This window comes from Sebastes umbrosus, chromosome 5, assembly GCF_015220745.1.
Source record: "Sebastes umbrosus isolate fSebUmb1 chromosome 5, fSebUmb1.pri, whole genome shotgun sequence".
Lineage (NCBI taxonomy): Eukaryota > Metazoa > Chordata > Actinopteri > Perciformes > Sebastidae > Sebastes > Sebastes umbrosus.
Genome location: NC_051273.1, coordinates 14,982,895 through 15,005,624, shown reverse-complemented (window position 1 = coordinate 15,005,624; position 22,730 = coordinate 14,982,895). Strand labels below are relative to the sequence as shown.

General features: G+C 43.2%; 1 protein-coding gene across 1 annotated transcript; it reads right to left on the bottom strand.

Moving 5' to 3' along the window:
- Positions 1–714: 714 nt before the first annotated feature.
- Positions 715–15,665, bottom strand: LOC119487837 (cortexin-1-like). The gene is made up of 2 exons (XM_037768885.1): positions 15,508–15,665; positions 715–2,852 (listed from the first exon to the last, which is right to left on the bottom strand). The coding sequence occupies exon 2, from the start codon at positions 1,712–1,714 to the stop codon at positions 1,334–1,336; it is 381 nt and encodes a 126-aa protein (XP_037624813.1). The 5' UTR covers positions 1,715–2,852; positions 15,508–15,665; the 3' UTR covers positions 715–1,333.
- Between the last annotated feature and the right edge of the window lie 7,065 nt (positions 15,666–22,730).

Here is a 22,730-nt window from a genome sequence, read left to right as displayed (position 1 = left end):
GGAATACAAAAATAAAGCTTTCTCTTGCCTAAAGGTTGCTGTTTGCTTCATCACCAAACGTGGCAGGCGGACTAAAGCAAAGGACACAACCAGTGAACATAAACTCTATTTGCAGTAATAAGATTATAGGTTCAATATGGCTTCTCAGTTATAGACACAGTAACACACAAAACATACACAGAGAGAATGTTATGGAGACAAACGACCTGCTTAAAAAGCATCTGAAACTGCAGTGCTGCTCCAGGATCAATGTCCCAAAAAAAAGTGAGGATTTGTGCTCCTTGATCAGCACTTAACACATGGATGCTTTACAATGGACATTGGTTCATTAAAGGGGCATCTGCTTAAGTGTAAACTCCTACATTTAAAGAGGACATATCATGAAAAACTCACTTTTTCAGTGCTTGTGCACACACATTTAGCTATTTGGAGTGCCTATCAACCCACAAATTGTGAAATAAGACAACCCAGTCAGTTGTTTTGTGGGCTGCCTAGATCAGAAAACATGTGATTCAACAAGCCATTCAGATTTGGCTCCCCTTCTTATGTCACATGCAGGCTCATTAGAATATACCGCCCACCATCTGAGTATCTCCACCGAGGGCTTGAGAACTACCTTTGCAAAGATGCGATAATTTTTCTCGCAAGCCAATCAGAGCAGACTGGGCATTTTTCGAGAGGGGGGCTTAAAGAGAAAGGTCGCTAAAACGGAACATTTCATACAGAGAGTGAATACAGGTTTATTCAGTATGAGAAAAATAATGTGTCTTTTGAACATTAAATCATATAAACATGTTGTAGGAGAAACCAAAAATACAATTATGAACCTGAAAATGAGCATGATATGTCCCCTTTAAGTTCTGCATGGCGCGTGTTCTCATCAAATATGTAGCTTTGAGGCTATGAACTATGTCATGAGTGAAGGTGATCTTCCCATAATCATGTGTTTTAATACTGGCAAGCTCTGGAGTTTGGAAAACCTAGCCCTAAGGTGATGTTGTAGCATGTTCGACGGATACAGTAGGTCAGGTTAAGGCAGCTGTGCAGCTCATTATTTCTGTCCTTTATGGTCCAACATCTGTGTGGCTCGCAGGGATTCCAGTGGTCTGTGTGCCTGTTGTTGAACCAGAATTACGTAGCGTCTTGCAGCCTCATATTTACACCAACACACAGGCTGCAATACAGTGATATGAACCAGGCATACACCAACATTAGGCACACCCTGCTGTAAGAGTACATCCACAATATTATGCATTATCCATTTCCACATCTAAATAGCTCTTAAAGATTCCGTCTATGTGCAATGAAATACAACCCCTTTTTACACATCGCCCTACACCAGTGCATAATCAAACTGGCCCCTCTCCAGCCCCTCCTTGTGGTCAGTCCAGGACGATGCAGGCATGCGGCTGTAGGGGTCCAGCAGGATCCTGAAGCACCTGACCAGCAGGAAGATCAGGAAGAGCATGAGGAGGCCTACGAAGGCAAAGGCGGTGCGCTGCTCACTGTCCACGCCAACGAAGGCCAGAGGGGGGCTGCTGCTGCCACCGCCAGGACTGCCAGGGAGGGAGGCGCTGGCCGGTGAAAGCAGCAACTCGTAGTCAAGTGTGGACACATCGTTCATCCTCCAAGGGGCCCGTAGGCAGGGCTTACACACTGACTGGATGGTTGGTGTACTGGAAGGAGGTGCGGAGAAGGAAGGAAAGGCGTTCATGAGTGGTGGCGCAGAAGGAACTGGAGATTGGGAGTTTGATTATGATGCTTTATAAGAAGTTTACAAGTTTTATATTGTATTCCCTGTCTGTTTGGTGAAGGGCATGTGGCCTAAATAAGAACTTACGTAGCCATAGTCAACAGGTAGTTAAGACTGCAGAGCAATCTTCAAGGTCAAGGTCAGAGAGCGTGGTGTATTTTCTAAGATGTGTGTATTCTGATCACAGCACGACTTGCACACACATCTTTACTGCTGGCCAGTTTATTTAGTGAAATCTAGGTCAGTCAAAGTGACATGACCCAGAAACGCCTGGCTCTAATCTGCTCTGACAATGTGACAGACACACATGTATACGCACACACTTTTCAATTAGTATGGACTACTTTTTAACATCACACATGTTGAGGAACCGACTTCAACAGTGTAATGAAGCTCTATGGATTCTTTCTTATTGGAGTGAGCCTGCGTAAATGTTCTTAGAGTATTTATCCGAGCCAGTCTGCCACATCAGCTCTCATTCTCACTCTCGATCAGAGCGGGCAGGACGTGACACTGAGCCTCCTGCTAACGCAAACACATCAACACGTGTCCGATCACAGTCAAGGTCAATGTTCTCTATGGGAGTTAATAGTGTGCAGATGGACTTCTAACACTCTATTGGTTATAGCCTTGTGTCGGGGTGTTGTGTCACTGAACTGAGTACCAGACACAAGACTATTTAAAACATCTGCAGAGGCCAGGTGTGTGTCAGCGTGCGTACATGTGTGTGGCTAATTAGATCAGGAGGTCAGTGGATCAGTGGCCCTGAATATAAAACAGTGCATCACCTACACTTTCTCTTTTTTGCCCGGCTCGTTGGAGAGTGATAAGTGGGTCAGAGCTGTCAAGTGTTCAAACACGTCTTCACAAACTGCCTCTTTTGACAAGTCGAGCAGCAACAAGAGGTAGAAAATGAAGGCTCTGAGAAGGTGAGTTTGTTAAATTGTCAGCCATAAATGAAAAGTGGCTTCATCCAGCTTGATCTTCAGTCTATTGAACGCAGATTCTGTTGATGGGGCTCTCCAGCAGACATGAGAGAGGGGCATTGACAGACGTAGTGTCATCCGATGTTCCTTTTTAAGCCGAGCAGCTTCACCACCTGAAAGAACAAGAGACATCTGGTTAGAAAAGCAAATATGTCACTAATAAAGCTCTAATAAGGACGTTAAATTTGCATCAGCTCACAGTCAAATCTCTTAAAACTGCAGGCATTGCATGACTTTTCCATTAGGACTGATTGTTTCTAATACGGACCACAAGGAGAAGATGAAGTAATTCCTTCCTCATTTCATCATATGTTTAGATTATTACCACCCTTTTCTCAATAAGTAACAGTGACAGTGACATTAGCCATCTGTGGGGAGAACACAGCAGCATCCCCTGTAATGACACTCAATTAGTAAGCTGATTATGGTGTCATTACGGCCACATTAGCAGTAATGAATGCACGATTATACACTGATACCACATTACATCACCCTCATTTGTCAGTGCACTGTTACACGGGGCCATTTGTTCACTTGTTGACCCCCTTCATTCATTCGCTCACATGATGGGGGGAAAAACAAAGTGTTGTGGAGCCTCATTAATAATCTAAAATCACATCTCCCCTGGCGGACCGGGTTTCAAATCATTGAGGAAACGCGATATGCAAACCATTTTTTTTTTACCTGCTCACCCGTCTGAATAGAGTGGTGACTGGGCTATTTGCTTAGACAAACGTGATGCCGAGAGATATGCATGGTACTGAGTGGGTGGGGGGTGAGATGTTTAAGAGAGACAACGGCGAGATGATGCAGAGGGAGATGGTTGGAAACAGGAGTAGACATCAATTGAAAGTGAATGTAATTTTTAAGTTAATGTATTAAGGAGGAAAAATGGTCAGAGGTGCAGAGATTAGGTTAGATCTGAATTTATAATACATTTGCAGTGAGTTAGTTATTGTATGGAGACAGCGTTATAGGACAGGGAGACATAAAAGACAGACGAGTGACTCAGTGTATTGAGATAAAAAATAGGGATGTAGGAAGGACAGAAAACAGAGGGAGATGAAAAGCAATTTATGGAGATTGATAGAGGGGGTAAAGATGGATGAATAGAGCAGAAATTCCTCTGGTGAATGGGCAGCAGTACAGAGGAGAGGTTTGCTGGCACAAACTGGACTGACTCTCCTCTGCATGACCATGGCGAAATGCTTTTTCATATTCTCTCTCTCTCTCTTTCTCTCTGTTGCTTCCAGTTCAAAGGTTTCCTATCTGCTACTTCATCAGCCAGTGTCTCCAGGGTGGTTGGTGCACCAGACTCAGGCTGGCTGCAAGATGACACACCTGGGAGGTGGCACTCGCACCGTGAGTCAATGTGCATTTCTATGTGTGTGTGTGTGTGTGTGTTTCAGCTTGTCGCTGCCTCTGACTGATGTGAGTTGCAGAGCCCAAAAATAGGTCAGGGGACCTTGAAACTGTTTTCAAGGACATTGCTGTGGCTGACACATCTGCAGCTCCAGATCAGAAAGGATTTCCAAATGTTATCAACTGCTGTGAGGATTTTATATTGATATTTTGAAACCACACTTATAGCTTATACAAAATGTTTGGCTTACCAGGGAAAATGTTGTTCAGTAGTTACTCTTCACACTATTCGTTTAGTTTTTTTGTATTCTACTCTTTTAACCTCTCAGTGCATTAGTGTTAAATACAAGCAGCCATACAAAATCTTTGCTTAAAGGTCTAGTGTGTAGGATCTGCCGGTATCTAGCGGTGAGGTGAGGAGATTGCAAGCAACTGAATCTTCTCCCGTGTGCCAAGCGTGTTGAAAAGCTACGGTGGCCGATGCGAAAACACAAATGGCCCTCTCTAGAGTCAGTTGTTGTAAGAGTAGCGTAGGTCATTTGGAGCAGAGCCAGTGCGTAAAGTGCGTGTGTGTATGTGGGAAGTGAGTGGTGAAGCAAGAGAGAGAGAGTGGCGGCGACGGGAGCAAGTAACGTTATCCACTCCGGCCCAAGCAGGAAAAGTTAACAGAGTTTGTTTTTATCCGGTCTGGGCTACTGTTGAAAAGTAGCGGTGCAACATGGCGGACTTTGTGGAGAGGACCCGCTCCCTATGTAGATATAAACTGCTCATTCTATGGTAAAGAAAATACATTATTGTTATTTTCAGGTCATTATACACTAAAGAAAACATACTACTTATTAATATATTCTATTTCTGCCAATAGATCCCCTTAATTGTTACACATTGGTCCTTTAAAGACCCTAAACCACCATACTTCATGAACAAATAAGAATGATCAAGGTATAACTTTTATCACTAACAGGTGCAATAAAACTAATAGGAAGGTCAGAGAAATGTCAATCAAACACAGTCTGTAGGACACAGCCACCAGAGGAGGTGTAATCAGGCAAATAAGATGTGCAGAGCCTTTAAAATTGGCAAAGTTATGATTTGATTCATAGGGTATATGATCAAAGAAATATGTTACCAAGACAAAGAATCCAATTAAAAAAATTATACTGACTGCTTTTGATTAGAGCTGCAATGATTAGTCAGCTAATCGATTAGTCGATCGAAAGAAAAATAACAACTATGACAACTATTTTGATTAATCGTTAAAATAATTTTTCATGCAAATATGGGAGAAAAGGCTGTGTTCAACCTCTCAATGGTCATTTCCTGTTTTTCTCTCTCTCTTTGGACTGACAAAACATTTAAAGACATCACCTTGGACTTTGAGAAACTGGAATGGACATTTTTCACTATTTTCTGACAAATAATTGGTAGATTAATCAATAATGGAAAATAATCGTTAGTAGCAACCCTACTTTTGTGCCCCAGGAGGTATATCTTGCAGTAATCTGTACTCAAAAAGCATTGAGGTTCAATTATGAAACCCTAACCCAGAACAGATGGTCACTGCACAGGAAAAACTCTACTGTAAGATGTAAACACAGGATGATGCAGACAGACCAGTCGAATCCAGCCGTGAGACTATCAACTACCCACTCATACACACACACACACACACACACACAGGAGCATTAAACACACACTCTTGAAATGCAAGTGGGCAAAAAAGAACATTGCTGACGAAACCCCCACACACACTGAGATAATTTCCATTTTGAATGTGGGCGGAGCGGCTAAAAGGTCCACACATAACCTCCTCATCTGATCCTATCCGCCCTGTAATTATTTAGTGGCAGCGTTTCTCCATTATCTCTCTCTAACTCATCACTGAGAGAGAGAGAGAGAGAGAGAGGATGATAAATGGACTTGAAGATGCGAGAGAAAACATTTATTCCCTTTGAAATAGTGAAATTTATCATATTATGCAATAACAGGTACACCATTACTTCTACACATTGATTTATTTAGGCAATGAACTAAAACATATACAAAATCGATTCTATTAAAAGGAAGTTAAAATGGCGAACATATTGGATTTCCTGCTTTTGCAACAAGCGGTTATAGAGTCAGTGGTCAGATGGTTCAGTCATGGGCTACCAAGGTGTGTGAGTGTGTGAATAAGTCTTTGGGAGGTGGAGGGAGGACAGACAGATAGCTCAGCTTATTTTCCTCCTCATTAAGTCTCGCTCCCACCATCACCCTCCATCAGCCTCACACACGCACACACACTCATACACACAACAGCATGCATGCACACATCCACACCCCATCGTCCATCAGCCTTCGTCTCGCTCGACTCGCATTAGTTCTTGCCCACTCCATTTCTCCTCCAGGACACTTCCTCAAAGCACCGACGAGACCCCTGAGATGAAGGGAAGCGAGGCGGACACTCGTCAGTCTTCATCGAAAAGCCCTTAAATGGACACCTCTGTCACCCACACACACACAAGTGCACCAGAGGGAACTCATTCATATTCAAAAACACACCGCAGTATGGCCACACATTTAAAAGTTGCCATACTTAAGCTCACTTACGTACATATACTATATAGAAAGACAGAGATTCACTCAAACACACATTGTACACACACACACACACACACACACACATAAAGGGCAGCACCACTGTCCTCACCTCCTCACAGAGCCATTCATCCAGCTAACGTTGACAGAACTCATCAGGGTAAATGAAATGAAGAGAGCTGAAAATAATTTAGTTACCTCTCAGGTGACCAGGGTGTCACCTTTTCACTCCTCTATCCACCTCCCACTATCTCTCTCTCTCACACACACACACACACACACACACACGCATACACAGTTTGTGTATGTTTGAGTGCTTCACACTCTTTCATCTACAAGTTTATCTAGAACATTTTAAGTGTTTATTAATGTGCAATACTTGTGAACAATTCTAACTTCTCATATGAAGACATATTTGGTAGCGAGAGGCAAATGCTTGAATGCTGAATTTTGAAGTAAAGTTGATATATTTAGGCTCGTAGAAGTTGAAATTCATCATATACACATATTCAAGTGCTGATCATATTTGACATCTTGAGCTGCATTTGGGTAGAAAGGACAAATCTGTGGAGCCACGTTAATCAAATTATGTGGGATGGAAGTTTTTCTTACTGCTGCAGTCCCAAGTTAAGATTTTGAGGAAGAAGAAATAGACATGAATACAAATATCAGTGTCTTGTCTCACTACTTGTTTCCCTCTTTTTAGACGTTGCTCTCTCTCTCTGTCTCTCGTGCATCCACACAGATACTCACAGACACACCAATGTCACATTAAAGCAGAGATGAGCATGATCTTTTCAACGGGGAACCCACAGACCACCACTGTTCCCCCCCTTCAAACACACAGATAGCCAACGAACCAAGCCTCCCTCCACAGTGTTCAGTGCAGAGACAGCCTAGATTTGTCATTATTTATAGCCCGAGTAAAGCCACTCTCTAAAAGTAATTAGACTTTAGAAACAAAGAGAAAGAGAGAGAGACAGTAAATGTTCTCAGTCTCAGCCACAGCCTGCTGGGAATTGAATTAACCCTTTCCAATTTGCTGCTTATAAAGATAAAGTGGACCTGAAGAAGAGACAACGGGGAGCTGCATAAGATCCACCAGCTCAGGTCGGTATCACCCTTCACATCTCAAAAAAAGTGATGCTGTTCACAAAACAAACTGTACATATTATCAAATGGCCACAGTGAGAATTTATTGTTACCATCCATCATTAACCTTTGTTGATATGTTCGCTTCTAATTTTGCTGTGATCTGTGGGTGTTTGTCTGGGTTCATTCGTCACCTCAGGGAGCTGACGCCTGCTGTGTGTCTGAGGCTAACGAGGACGATGGGGACCGGGTCACCTTGAGCGGCGCACAGCAACAAACGCTCTCCAGACCCCGACCTTATCTAACTTTAACATGTGTAGCTTAACCTCAGTTGCTCAGCTATTTCTTAATACATCCTCTAAAGGAAGGCATTCACACACACACATTTGAACTTAAGTTCACAGACCAAAACATGCCCGTCTTACAGGTATTTTTAGCACCTGAGAGAGACAAAGTGTTCGTGGAGTCGTTTCTCTTTACACTTGGCTAGCAGCTCGGCTCACGACCAGCCAGCTCCCCAGATAGCCGCCGTCAGAATTAGGCTGCCAGACACTCCGAAGCTACAGTAATGGTGATAAAGTTGGGCAATTAAATATTCTGCTGTTCCAACGCAGCCAGCCATTCAGCTCTGGGTACAGACTTGTTTTTGTGCAAAAAGGTGTGAGAGACAGATATAAAGACACATTGAGAGAAAGATAGAAAGAGAGAGAGAGGGCGCACTGTTCTTTCACACATGCAAATGAGAAGGCAGCGCCGTGAGAGTGGAAAGCACTCAAGACTGCTGACCTTTTAAAACAAAAAAAAAGGGTACAGCGACACAACAGAAAGGGTGATACACTTTATATCGATGTATTCTTCAAGGACCTGTCCGTTGTCATAAACACATGTACTTTCTCACTGCTCACTCCTCATCAGTTTGAAGTATGGATCTCACTACCGGGCGTTTTTAAGTAGAAAAAAGTGTCCCACGACAAACTGTTCCCATCAGCTCACAGAGAAACGTAGTGAACCAGGAGGAATGAACAAGGGACGGAGATATAGAGAATGAACAAGGGATGGGGATATAGAGAGAAAGACGAATGCAGTTGTACACAGATGAAGGAGCAAAAGGGAAAAAACAAGCCCTTTTGTGATTCTCAATGCAGCGGAGCAATTCCATCTTCGGAGCTGCCAACAATCTATCATTTTATCGCCAGCCCAGATGAACACGCAGTCTATTTTCTCTATCAGCATATTTAGGGTTTTCAAGGTCACTCCTGCATCAATATTCAAAGTATTCAAGATAGTAGATAAGTCCAGGAAGAGCTTTCTGTTTTACCTAAATAAAACGAGGCCTGATTTGGGTACAGCTGCTGAGCAGAAAGTCTCCCCTGATGGGGTCACCTGCTGCACGTTTCTCCCAAAAACGCCAAGCGGGATCAGATCTCCAGACATCAGGGAGAAGGAGGGGGGGAGCTCCTCTCTATTTAGTCTCCAATCTGGACAGTCCTCTCTGCTGGTTGTTTGTGTCACTCTCCCTGACAGCCTGAATCACCGCTGTGTCTGACTGCCAGCGGGGAACGCTCCGAGGGAGTCAGTTCTGTATCTCTGTGGAGGAACTGGATGCTGGACGTCCTGCTGCTGATCAAGACTATCAAAACTTGCAAAAAAAACACCCACAGAGACTGTACATAAAAACATGTGCAGTTGAAAACCCATGCTGTGACTGGTCATACAGTCATAAGTGTTTCTGTATGAGCGTCCAGTCGTGAGTCGTACTTTCGCTCACAGTATTTGCTCCGTACCATCCTGTCCTTCACTACGACTGTCATAACCTGCCCTGCTCCTAGGTTATGTTTTTCCTTTGTTTGATTTGTGTCATTTATCCAGCCAGGTTTAGTGTTTCCTGTTTTGTTTTTGTTACTCACCTCTTCTCTCGTTTTAGATCATGGATGTATGAAGAGAACTGGATACAGCGTTGGAGGCGGGCTCCCGTTCATTCCTATGAGAGTTGCTCAGTTGCTCACCGGCGATCTTCCGCATTCGTTGGGCCCAATGAAGGAAGGGAAATAACTCTGGATTCAGCAATTAGTGCATTTTACAACTTTTAGGAACTAATGGTTTTAATAAGGGCTATTCAAGTGTTCATACTGGGAAGTTTATTTACAGAAAAAAAAGTATCCCGGGAGTTATAGACGTCTCTTTCCCAATGTAAGTCTATGAGAAAAAGTCTTTTTGGGCCCAATGGCATCACATGACAGACACGGAAGTTGTAGTTCCACCTTTTGGCCACTACGAATATTTGCTTCAAAGCCAGGCGCTCTTCCTGGGTGCTTGTTTCAGATCACTTCACTTCCTGCCTTTGTGTGTTTTCCCGCCAGTTTTGATTGTCTGCCCCGCCCTGATTAGTATCACCTGTCCCTCGTTAGTCTTTAGAGCTCTGCCCATCTACACACCTGCTCTGAATCAGCCTCGTTAGTTCTTCCCAGCCAATCAGCTCCCAGCCTGTTCTCCTGATCAATCACCTCATTCCCCTCACTTGAGCTCATCTGCCAATCTCTGCACCTGCACTTCATCAAGGCTATTGAATAGAGGCTGGAAAACCCCCTGAAAAAAAAAAAATTTGATTCCTCAATTAATTTTTTATATCCAAAATACTGAAATAAATACATAATAACCACAGAAATGATTTCTGGGCATCACTTCACAGGCTCAAAAGACCTTTATTTGAGAGCTAAGAATACCACATCTAGTATTCGCTGGGTCTGCTGCGCCCTGAGCAATAAAGCAGGCATGTCATGAAAAATAATACTGGCAATAAAAATATAATAAAAAAGACTAAATGCACACACTCACAGAGCGAACCTATTTGTGAATTTTATTTCACCAAGTCATGACTCTCTAAGCTCTAAATGTGATTTTTTTTTTCTTCCTGTTATGAAGCACCTCGGGGGCTGACTCAAAGGGGGAGAGAGTCCTGAAACACATTTGTCGCTTCCAGACATCTAACTCACTGATGCTGGCATGCTGACAGGCAGCAAAAAAACCCACCTTTCTCTCCTTCACCTCCATCACCACCACAATCAGCTGTGTCATATCTGACCATCATTTCCATCAACACTCGCCCCCCTTCCGTCTCTTGCTTCCTCTTTTTTAAATTGTCGCCCCACCCTCCTTTATAAAAATAAATCTCTGTCCCAGCAGTCAGGGTGAACAAATGTCAGCCAAATCACATCCACCTACATCCTGCATTCACCTCACAAATCACAGGGATGAAATATTCACACAATGATGAGGACAAGCAGGTCAGGAGTGAGTGGATGAGTGTGTGGTGAGTAAGAATGTGTTAAAAAAAGAGAAGGATGTAAAGGATTATTCTGTATTAATTCAGAAAAAAAGGGAGGACAGAAAGAGGGTGTGAGTGAGCATGAGAGACAATCCAACCCTATAATTCACCTTGAAAGACCCCCTGCTGCTGTCACGATGGTTAACAGTGCAACTCAACACCGGGAGAGACCTGGTGCTGAGGTGAGAGGATGTCACATGACAGATGAGGTAAGATAGGACGGTGAATGGGCCAGAAGGGAAGCGGACAGAAAGCAAGAGAAAGGATAGAAGCAGGGAGGAAAGGTGGAGAGCAGAATGGTAATCCCTATGATTCATGTCTGCATTCAGACGGAGCAGAGGTCTGCGGCTACCCGGGGAGCGCAAGGAATCGGGTGGCATCAATCTAGAGGTAAGAGGAAGAGGGAAAAAAATAGAGGGGGAGGTGAGAAAAAAAAAAAGAGAGATGAGATTCGGGGAGGGTAGAAGTGGGAGGTGGTGTGTGTGTGCAATATGGAAATGTCAGCAGTCTTAAAAGTCAGAAGACAGCACTTTCCTTCCATCAAGCAGCCATTCTGTCAAGTCCACTGGGACAGAGCAGAGCCTGTGCCAGCCAGTCAACCGGCCCACGATGAAGGCCATATATATTACATGCCCTGCCCACACAACACTTGCTCAAAACCAAGGTGGCAGGGGCTTAGAGTCAGCATTAAAAAAAAAGTCTGAAACTTTGTTGTAGACGGTAAAAGGAAATGACCCGAGACGTCAGAACAAATGAGACCCAGGATGTAAAACAATGCTTCTCAGTCAGCGATGCAAAAACGCACACCCACGAATGTGAATATCAGGGCGCGATGCTCGGTAAATCCGGTCCACCCTCTTTAAAAAGAATCAGAGCTTTAAATACTCAACAATGGCAAAGTGCTGATTCAAACTGTGAAATAACTTTGCTCAGCAGGGTGCTGCTGACTGCTCTGATCCCCACTGACGGTTGAAGCCACCAGTTGGACTCCTAAGCACGGATTAAACACAGAGGAAAAGTCATCACAAAGACATATCACCTTGCTGGAGTGAAGGTGGTCTGTTCAGCTGATTTGATTTACTGAGCTCACAGTGAGGTGGAGAGAGAGAGAGAAAGCCTCACAGACCAGAAAAGGAAAGGCCAAACACATCTATAGCGCAGAAGAAAGGAGAGCTTATCTGCACACTTCATGGTCCATCAGCAGATTTCATTCCAATAAGTAAATTGGTCTCCTAGTATTTCCAGGCGAGTTAATAGACTCGTGCCGGGTGCTGCTCTGAGGTCAAGGGGGCTATCTGGAGCACAGACAATAAATCCTGTCAGTTATCAAAGGGCTATAGATTATGGGGTTGATGAATATTTGATTGCCGAGCTCCACTAGGAAATCAAAACCGCTATATCTTCTGATGATCGCCTCACTCTTTCTTGTCAAGCTTGAACACCCATGATGACTCCTCTGCGTCTCCTCTGTGCCAAGATACAAGTCATTCTCCGCCTACCTGCTGCTCTAGTGTTCATGTGGGGAGGAGGAGGTGGCTCTTTACAGGAAAGAAAATAGGAGGTTTATGACCCCGCGTGCTACGCTGACACATTATATACGGCCAAATTGAATCACGCTCAGTGTGACATTGCTATTATTTCAGGGGTAATATACTGAAAGTGCCACAAAATGTGCAGGTGATTTCTTGTTCTACGCTTCAGCGGGAAAAAGTAATTTAATAACTGAACCGTGCTACAGCGTGGAGTTTAAATTATGGCACTCAGGACGAGACAGCAAAGACACTTTAGTGACTTTACTTCGTCACTCAAACGAGGCCTGAACAATTTAATAAAACAGCCACGTTGGTGAGCAATAAAGAATAAATGATATAAGATATGGAATCTAGTAACAGAGAGAGACACAGCTGCGTGGTGGAGAACCTGATTCACTAATGTGCTCCATGTAATACTGTACATCCTGACAGGAGTGTTAGGAGGGCTTTGTGGGTAAACCCTCCGGGTTTTCTCTTTCCTCCTTCCATCTCTCCTCTCATTACAGGTCATTACATGATGACACTGATGATGAGCTTCCTGCCGATCAGTGTTACCGTGGCGTGCTGTTCATTCATCAGAAGTGGTAAACTGAGAGTGGTCATTAAAGTAAAGTAACCACAGAGTACTGCTTGCTCTCATTCCCATGACTATTTACAGTTTTCCCCTTTTGTTTTACTTCCGTGTGTCACGTGTTCATATATCAGCTTGTCCAAACTCTTCATTCAAGCTTTAGGTGTTTACAGAGATAGAAATTAAAACCCAAGGTCATTCTCTTAACTGGAAATATACTAGATGTTTTTGAAAATTTGGGGATTATTCAAAATTTTGGGAGCTTAGAATAAAGCTCTGTGGGTTTGAACAATGTTACCAGGCTTTTCACGATAACTGCTTTTGTTGGACGATATATTGTCCCAGAAATAATTGGGATAAGCTATATTATTGTAATTTTAAGACCATTTTATGCCACTGATATAATGATAATATAATATCATAATAATGCCAGTACACCCTTTCAAAGAGCAATGAACTTTTAATTCATGAGAATATTCAGACATTGGATTGTGAAAAAAATATGAAAATATTCTAAATAAATAAAACATGAAAAAAATAAAACCACACAACAAAAACAATAAATAAAATGGACTCTCTGGCTCTGTTAACAAAAATGTGCAAAGTCTGCGGAATGTCAAGGTCTAATAATGGTCCAGAAAACCCTGCTGTTTATTCTGGCATCATGTTGGCTAAAAATGTTGGTGACATTTATGTAAACAAACACGCATGTAAAGACAACGGGCAATATCGAGCTCAGCAAAAATGATTAAGGTCATGTCCATATATCGTACAATAAGTCCATATCGTAAAAGTTATTGAGGTCATGTCCATATATCGTACGATAAGTCCATATCGTAAAAATGATTGAAGTCATGTCCACATATCGTACGATAACGCAATAACATCATTTTCAAGACAGGCCTTAATGTTACAATGCACAGCATGTGTTTGTAATGAGTGGCCCCCCAGAGGGCCACTGCTTGGTATGAGGTATTACAGTAAGACACTAATATTTCAGCAAACAGCCTTCATCAGGCTCAAGTCTTTCTTTTTTGCAGTGCTGTTTAAATAAATTAAAATGAGAAGGTAGTGTGCAGCTACTTAACCTTATTGAAATGTTGCCTGTGGCATTGCCTCGAGCGTTCCTACTGAGAGAGTTGACCGGCTCTCCACTTGGGGTATGACTTACATTTTAATCTGAAAACTCAAACTGGTCTAAGAAAAGCACCAGACCTCTGTCCTCTGCTCAACGACCTCAATACAGATTCTAGATACCAAAAACTCAGATTACTCATTACTGTTAACACGACGTGGTTAATTATTCAGCATTTGTCCCTGTAACATGAGACGCTACGGATGGAGGAAGCCCGGACGGCTGCTGTGCATCCAACGCCTGGCACAGATTTCAGAGTCCTGGTGGTAAATGATAAGGTGAAGGTGGGCCAAAGCCTACACCTCAGTGGCTAGGAACAACCGATAGGAGTCCATCACAGATGAAGTCAACGCAATGCTTAGAGAGTTTGTTTTTATTTTTTTCCTATCAGCATCAATTACAAACCTGAAATTACATTTTTTACTGTGAGTGACAGTTTTAAATTAAATTGTGTACTGGTAGATGTTAGATGTATATGCATTTGTGCTCTCCTGATGACCTATGGGGAGTTCATACACACCCTATTTCTGCAGGATAAATTCAATTCACATCTCCTCTCCTGACTGAAAGGGGGAGAAGGAATTCTGTGTAGTTGCCACTCAAGCATTGTCATAGTAATTTCATGGCACATTGGTCCATGATGTGGTAACCTGGTGCTTTCAAATCAATCAAAGTCAGCAGGTTTGGTAAAAGGAGTCCCATAGCTCTATTTCAGGTAGTGATATTCTCCATTTATGACCAGGCAAAAAAAAGTATATCATGTTTATTTATAGGCTACAACATTTGCAACAGGTAAATAAATACAGTTGCATATTTTTCCTTGTCTTCTCTTGTCTCTCTCTTGGACTTATTTAGTCTATATGAACTGCTGCTCTTTGGCTCTTATGAGCTAATAGTTGTTTGTCATTAAATTAAAAAAAATGACTGCAAGAGAGGATAACTTCCAAAGTGTGACAGAAATAAAACGACAACGAAGCTTTAAACTTGAAACACACACACACACATATCTAACACTAAAAGACATGCAAGTCATTCTCTACAGTGCTTCGCATCGCAATCTCTTATAAATCCATGTCAGATGCGGATTGATCTGGCTTTAATCTTGCTGTTTTTTTTAAAAAGCACTCATTATAAGCAGTGTGATTGCAAATAGTAGCTGTAATTTTGCACAAACCTGCTCAGGTGTCCCGTGCGTATTTCTTTCCGTGGTGTCCGAACAGCTGCAGCCTCAAACTTTGTGATGCGCTCCTCTCTTCTCCTCCTCCTCTTCCTCTTCCTCCTCCTGCTGCTGCTGCTGCTGAGCGTCGCTTTGCGAGGAGGCTCGCCCGGCAGCAGGCAGAGGCTCTTAAAGCTCCCCACACACCCACCCAGGACGCACAGCCAATCACAAGTGGCCTCAACACAATAATGAATAAATACACGTTGTGATGGGCAACTATATGCAAATACCTGTGGTAAATTGTGCAGGATATTAAACAAATATTTGTCACAGCACAATTAACTTCCCTTAGGACTGCATGTGAATATTGCTTCTGCACAGATGAACTCACTATTGTTCTCCCTGGGGTACCATGATCTGACAATTAAAGGGGCTGTTTGTAAGATTCAGAAATGCTTGTTTACAGCGACACCTGTGGCCGCTAAGTCAACGAAAGTCAGAGTCGGCTCGCGCTTGCTCGCTCTAAATAGACATGAACGAGCATCGCTCAAAACAGTGAGGCGACACACGTCAGCTAAAACCACAATATCACTCTATATTTCATCTGCTTGGCAGTAATGTTAGCTGACCACACAAAGGTCTCTCCATGAATCACTGCTGATCCTAGTGTTGGCTTTTCCTGCTTCAGCCTCCCGACCGCGGCCGGAGGGAACAGGGGAGACACCGGAGTTTTGGTCGGAGACAATAACATTTCTCGCTGCGGAGCCCCGTCACTTCACAAGACACGGGAAACCTCTGTTGGTCTGGAGGAGCTGCAGCATTCATTTCTGCACAAACGTCCACAAACTGTACATTCACTAGATATTCTCAGAGCTAAACTAACTCTTCTGCAGTGTGTAGTGTGCGCGCATGCACGTGAAAGTGGAGCGAAAGCGCGAAAACGAGCGCGGTGTGTGAGTGAAGGCAAGCAGGCAGAGGAGCAGAGTACAGCAGAGACTCCGGCCCTGGAGACCAAAGCTACGGTCTCCCCCGCGTCCTCCGACCTCGGCCAACACTGTTTTGCAAGACAGGCTTCACTAGATATAACTTTGTGATTTTGGTGTTTTCATGTAGTTTGTGTTGGAGTCTTGTCTGAACAGCGTAGCCACACGTGAGTGCGCATGGAACACCCACCCAGATTGATTTATACGTGTAAGAAGTTACAAACAGTCCCTTTAATGAGACTTCACACAATTGGCCCTTCCACTTTTCTTTTCTTGTCCTCAAGCATTTTTTTCACACATCACATACTCCTCTGCTGCTTCATTCAAAGTCCCTCCATTAAAGCACCAACCCCAAATAGCGTGGTGCACCTTAAAACTGCTATGTGAACTCACACCTCCGTTTTGAACCACAAAACACCTTGAAAGTCTTGAATCAAAATGTCCCATACTGGTCCAGACCATCTCTTCATACCCTTCCTAAGTTCATTCTTTCCCAACAATATACCTCATCCCTTCTTCCCTCCATTTCACTGCCCAATCCACCCGACATGCTCCGTCCTCTTTCCTGCTCTTCCAGTCCATGTGGGGGAACCAGTGACATCCCTCTATCCCACTGCCAGGTGCTACTGGTGCCAGTCGCCTCTCCCGTGTCCCCAGTAGAGCGGGTCAGGGCTCGAGTGTCGGGGCAGGTGGGAAACGGGAGAAAGAAATCAGTGGCAGACGGGTTGTACGTGGGGAGAGGCCTTGATTAGATTTATTGCTGTAATTCTTTTGGTCCTCACAGAGTCACCTCTACAGTTATTCTGTAATGGATAAAGGAAGTTTGCCAAACTGCTTCCTGGAACAATTATTTGCCAAGAAATTAGAGCATATTCGATGCTCCTTTTGGAAATATACCTACCAAACCACTGCACCTCTGACTCTAATGTGATTGTGGTTCATCAGCAACTGGCAGAATCTGAAAATGTGTCCAGTTGGAAACGACAGAAGCAAACCAACCCGAGCTGACGTCTGATGCCTTTTTGTATCCTCCAATAATTTCACCAGTTTATGAGCGGAGGCCAACAAAGTGCAGGAAGGACATGTTACTGGACAACGTCAGATATATTCCTCGCTGGTTCATCTCATGATGGCGAGAGTGTGTGGGCTGACACAGCCGAGTGTTCAAACCTTTGACAACCCAGCTGGACGTACATCTTTTATCACTGTGCTAATTCTAATTAAAGCAATATTCTCTTGGAACGAAATGGCAGCTTTAAAATGTCCATGTATTTCAAAGTGTGTATAAGTGCGTGTGTTCATCCCCTGTGGAGTGGCTGTGTGGGTGAGCGAAAGTACATAACGGATGTGGAGTGTGTCACTTTCCCAGGTGTGTTTGTACAAATGTGTGTGTGTGTAGGAGGCTGTAAATGAGACAGAGTCCATATCTGGCATGTTGACTAAAATCTCCCGGCTTATTAACCTGAATGTGTATAATTGTGTCTGCATGCGTAATGCTCTTGTACGCAAGTGAAAAATGTGTTTGTTTGTGCCTGTGATTGCATGTGTGTGTGTGTGTGTGTGTGTGTGTGTGTGCTTGCGTCTGGCTCTGTGTGTGTGTGGGTGGAGGGGCAGGTGGCCATGACCAATCAATAAGCCTGATAATGAGATCTGAGGGGCGTCATTATGGCGGCCCCTCGGACGTACAACACCTCCTCTTCCATAAAGAGCACTGTTGTCTCTTCTCCTCCGAGCGAACACACACCTCATTAACCTTTTGAGCCAACGCAACACCGAGCAGACGCCATTTACTTTTCCACAATATGTTCGTTGTTGTAAGCGAATAAACCTTTTTTTCTCCCTTTGGAAATGGTCTAAAAATATTAATCTGTCTGGTTCAGTTTGGAGGTTTTTCATGAGGTTTAGTTTCCTCATCTTATAAAGTGTTACAGTGAAGAAGTCTGTGATGACATTTCAGAAGCATCATTTACTTATTCATCAGTTTGGAGTGTAAAATCCTCTCTAATACACTATATATTACCAAATAAAGTGATTTCTGTCATGCTGACAGACCGACCTCACTAGCACTATGTGGCACTTTGTGAGTGACAGCAGCGGAAATTACTTTCTGAAAATATCCCACAATTATTCAAGCTTTCTGATCCACCATCTCACCAAAATAAACCTTACACAATTTAATAATGCTAATATTTACAGTAGAAGCTCAATTACAGACACATTTTTTACAGTGAGCAAACTGTGCAGCTGTGATGACAAAGTATGTTTGAGGGGGGTTTTCATGCCAAGCGTGACAATTTTCTCCTCCTCCCTGAAGTCAGCTTTCCGTCATGGCAGTAATCCCTCCCACGTTGAACACCAGCACATGGATTATCACAATAACATGCAGCAAAAACCAGTGGCCGCTGTTTTCAAAGTGAATGTGTAAAAGTCAACAGGGTGTCTGAAAGTCATAAAAACCTCTGGGAATCAGAGCTGTTTTGTAGCCAGTGACCTTCGGAGCCGTGTCACTTTCCCTCTGGTGTGTTAGTACGCGGATGTGTGTGTGTGTGTGTGTGTGTGAACTTCACTGTAGGGGTTTGGCTGATTGAGTAGTGCAGAGGAACCTTGCTAAATTGAGTGTAGAGAGACTGTCCTGAAAGCAAAAGGACACAAGTTTGGTCCCCTATGAAACACTGTGGGTGCATTAGCAAACCATGTGCGGTACTGAAGTGCCATTGAGTAAGATATTTAGCCTCATCCATCATGAGCTGTTGAATGAAAACGTCAACTAAATGCACAAATAGCCAGTTCTCATTCCCAGGGCATCAAATATCGATGCTTTGCCTCGGCCGTCTGCGTTTGATACCGCCACACAAGGCACACTTTAGCGGTGGTAAACCCATTCGCGGCAACAGTAAACGCTCAGACAAAGTGCTGTGGTGACGTAGTTTAAAGAGCGAAAGGGGCACACAGAGTTGGCAGGAGGGGAGGCGGATGGTTCCAACAAACACAAGGCTTTCATCCAGGAGACCATTGTTTGAGTCCTGTGCATAACGTTTCACTTTCACTTTACAATCAGCTGTTCGTTCGTGTCCTGTGTTCACAACGACCGGTCATTTTTTTCACTGTACAAACGCATTTTAAGCCCAACCATGTTGTTTTTTCCTAAACCTAACTAAGTGGTTCTGTTACTTAAACCTAAGCAAGTGTTTTTGTTTAATACCCAACATTAAGCACTTGTTTACTGCGGCTGAAAAGTGGCGCCGAGGGGTCTGACAAAGCGACCATGTGTGACGGTGTGGGATGAAAACGTGTTGCAAATATAAATGAAATTCAGCAAAGATGCTTCACTGGCTGAACCACAGTGCTGGATAAGCACATTTTCTCCAGCATGCATGGACACGTATTCTAAACAAGCTAAGGATTAGACATCTAATTACATGTAGCCATCAACACAGAATTTCAAACACTTTTACACAATAATTTACAGAATTGACTCCATTTCCTGTGGTCATTGGGTTCGCTGATATTTAAAAAAATCTTTAAACCAACCAGGCTCAGCAGTTGGAAAAATGACTGTTTGAATGTGTGTGTATATGTGTGTGTGTTGGGGCTGCTGAGAGTAGAGGCTGCTCCTCCACGGTGGTTTCCTCCAGGCTGCAGGGGAAGTGATCGGTGGAAAGGGTTTAATCGTTCCCCCTCAGTCCTGATGGAGCAACATTCATCATCATATAGCTTCACAGCTTCACCCTGGATCGTCCCAGTGGCACCACTGTGCAAACTCACATACTCACCCAGTCCCTGACACACACATACACACACACACACACGCACACACACACACACACACACACCTTCACCTATCAGTCCCCAACCAGCTCCTCTCCGCCGTTCCACACTTCATGGTCCATTTGATATTCTATTTTTATTTAATTACTCTAAAGTGTCTGGCCAGGTAGATCCAAGGTCTTAGAATGCTGTGTGTGTGTGTGTGTGTGTGTGTGTGTGTATGTGTGTGTATGGTCCACAACAGGGCGACCTTGTGACTCAGATGGAAACACGGCAGTTTTATTGTACAGTTATACAGTATGTGTAATAAAATGAAATGTAATATCTTGTGTTTTTTTTATTTTGTGCTCATAAAGTCCACTAATGTCCATTTTCTCCACTGATTTAGCATTGCACTCCTATAACACTGATGAGCTCACTGAGAGATATCGGTTCTGGTGGAACTCGCATACTAACGTACTGCGTACTAAATACACAGTCAGTATTTACTGCATACTGAATTAATGATGCCATGACCAGCAGACTGTTCACACATAGTACACTCAAGCAAAACATCTTCTCTGCATCACAAGACTGAATCAACATTAGCGGTCAGAGCTAATGTTGAATGAAAATTGTTTATCATAAATGTAAATCAACAACATTACCTCTAACACTCAATGGAATTTTTTTTTTCAGTATTATATTGGAGCAAATTACAATGATAACATAATTAAGGATGAAATGTTTTAGTGTTAAATATCATTTAAGTATAGGTCCTTATATATGTGAGCTCCCGAGTTTTTCACATTTGTACACGCTTTGTTGCTGGCTGCAGTCTGCCATTGCACAGCCTGAAGAGACGCAATGCATTTTGGTTGCAGTTGAGTATGTCCAGTACGCTCACATCTCGTACTCAGAAATGATTGCTAATCTCGTATGCCTCCGGGCATTTCTTGTGTACACAAAATCCACATGCTATGCAGTTGGAACGCACTACATACTTGATTTTACATCATACTTAGTATGAATTATATCCATGCATTCTTCTTTTTTTTCTTGTCAAAACCCATAATGCAATTCGACTACCGACAGTTTGGTCTGAGATTCCACAAAAGACTTTAAACTACTTTTTTTCCACATATACAGTAGTACTCCCTAAGACCTGTAAACAGACTCAGGTGTCAAATATTAGTGGAGTTCCCCTTTAAGTGTAACAACTGCAGATCAATACCTCGAGGCTGTCCATCACTCCCCATTCACCCACGATGGTATGATGGGAAAATGAGTTTTTAATGAGACATTAGCTCAACCCCTGACCTTGGAAAGAGCATTCTGAGGATTTATTTTCTGTCCCCAGCAGGAGCGTGGCGAGGTTAAATGCATGGTCTTAGTTATTCATAAGAGCTTTAATTATGCATGGATGTTCAACAGTAGTAAACAGTCCTTGAGTAGAAAACAAGTCCCCCTTGAAAGACTTTCTATCTGCTCGGTGTGATTCTGAACCAGGGGACATTTATTACTCCAAAACTTAAAGCAAAATGATTGATGACCGTTTGATATCAGCTTTGGGAATTAAGTGTAAAGCTGTAAAGGTCTGATCACGCTGAAGAAGTAGACAGTGATTGGAGGAGTTTGTCAGACCTGGCTGCCAAAATCATTTTGTACTGCTACTCACGGTGTAATTCTCCTTCCCGGGGAACAAGAGAGAGAGAGAGAGAGAGAAAGAGAGAGAGGGAGGGATTGGGAGGAGGGGAGACTGAATTAAATTAAAATGAGAGGACACTTAGTTCAGATAACAGAGTCTGATGGAGCCAGTTGACTGATGATGCACCGTTTCAAATTTTCTCCACCCGATTAGCATCGCCAGAGGATTAATTCTGGCTACATTTAAAGTGATTGATCATCCCTATAAATTAATGAAACAAATAGTAAATATATTAATAACGAATGAGGGATAAGCCTTGCCAGAATGGCAACTAGCCACGCTGCTGCAATATATCACTTTCAAATTTGTCATTTGCATTTTTTTTCTAACAAGATATGCTGGTCCCTGGTATTACACACACACACACACTCACACACATGTGACTCTTTTCAACACTTACTATATTCTCTCATTGGGAACTCACTCAGTACTCCGAAAGTCAATGCGGCCTGTTTAACCCTTCACTTCTCCACTTCAAAGCCAATAAGTCAATACCATCGCTCTACCTGTGATTAAACAGATGAGGCCAAGATCAGTCTCCTCTGATCCATGTGAAACCTCGTGACGTTGAAGGTAAAATGCCACGCAGAGTTACTCCGATACCAATGAAGGTATCAGGTTTTGAGCAGCTGAGTGATTGACCCATTGAGCCTTCCTGCCAATCAGTCGATGGATGCCCTCTGACACTGGAGTGGAGTGCAGTATTCACCAGCCACACAGAGAGCGAGGAAATTACACGTGCAGGTCAGCATCGCACCACCGTCAGCGCTGCTCTGCATCCATTCTGCATGAAGCGAGTC

Excerpts from the sequence above, each read along its gene's own strand:
- LOC119487837 (XM_037768885.1), bottom strand. The coding sequence starts at position 1,714 with ATGAACGCCTTTCCTTCCTTCTCCGCACCTCCTTCCAGTACACCAACC.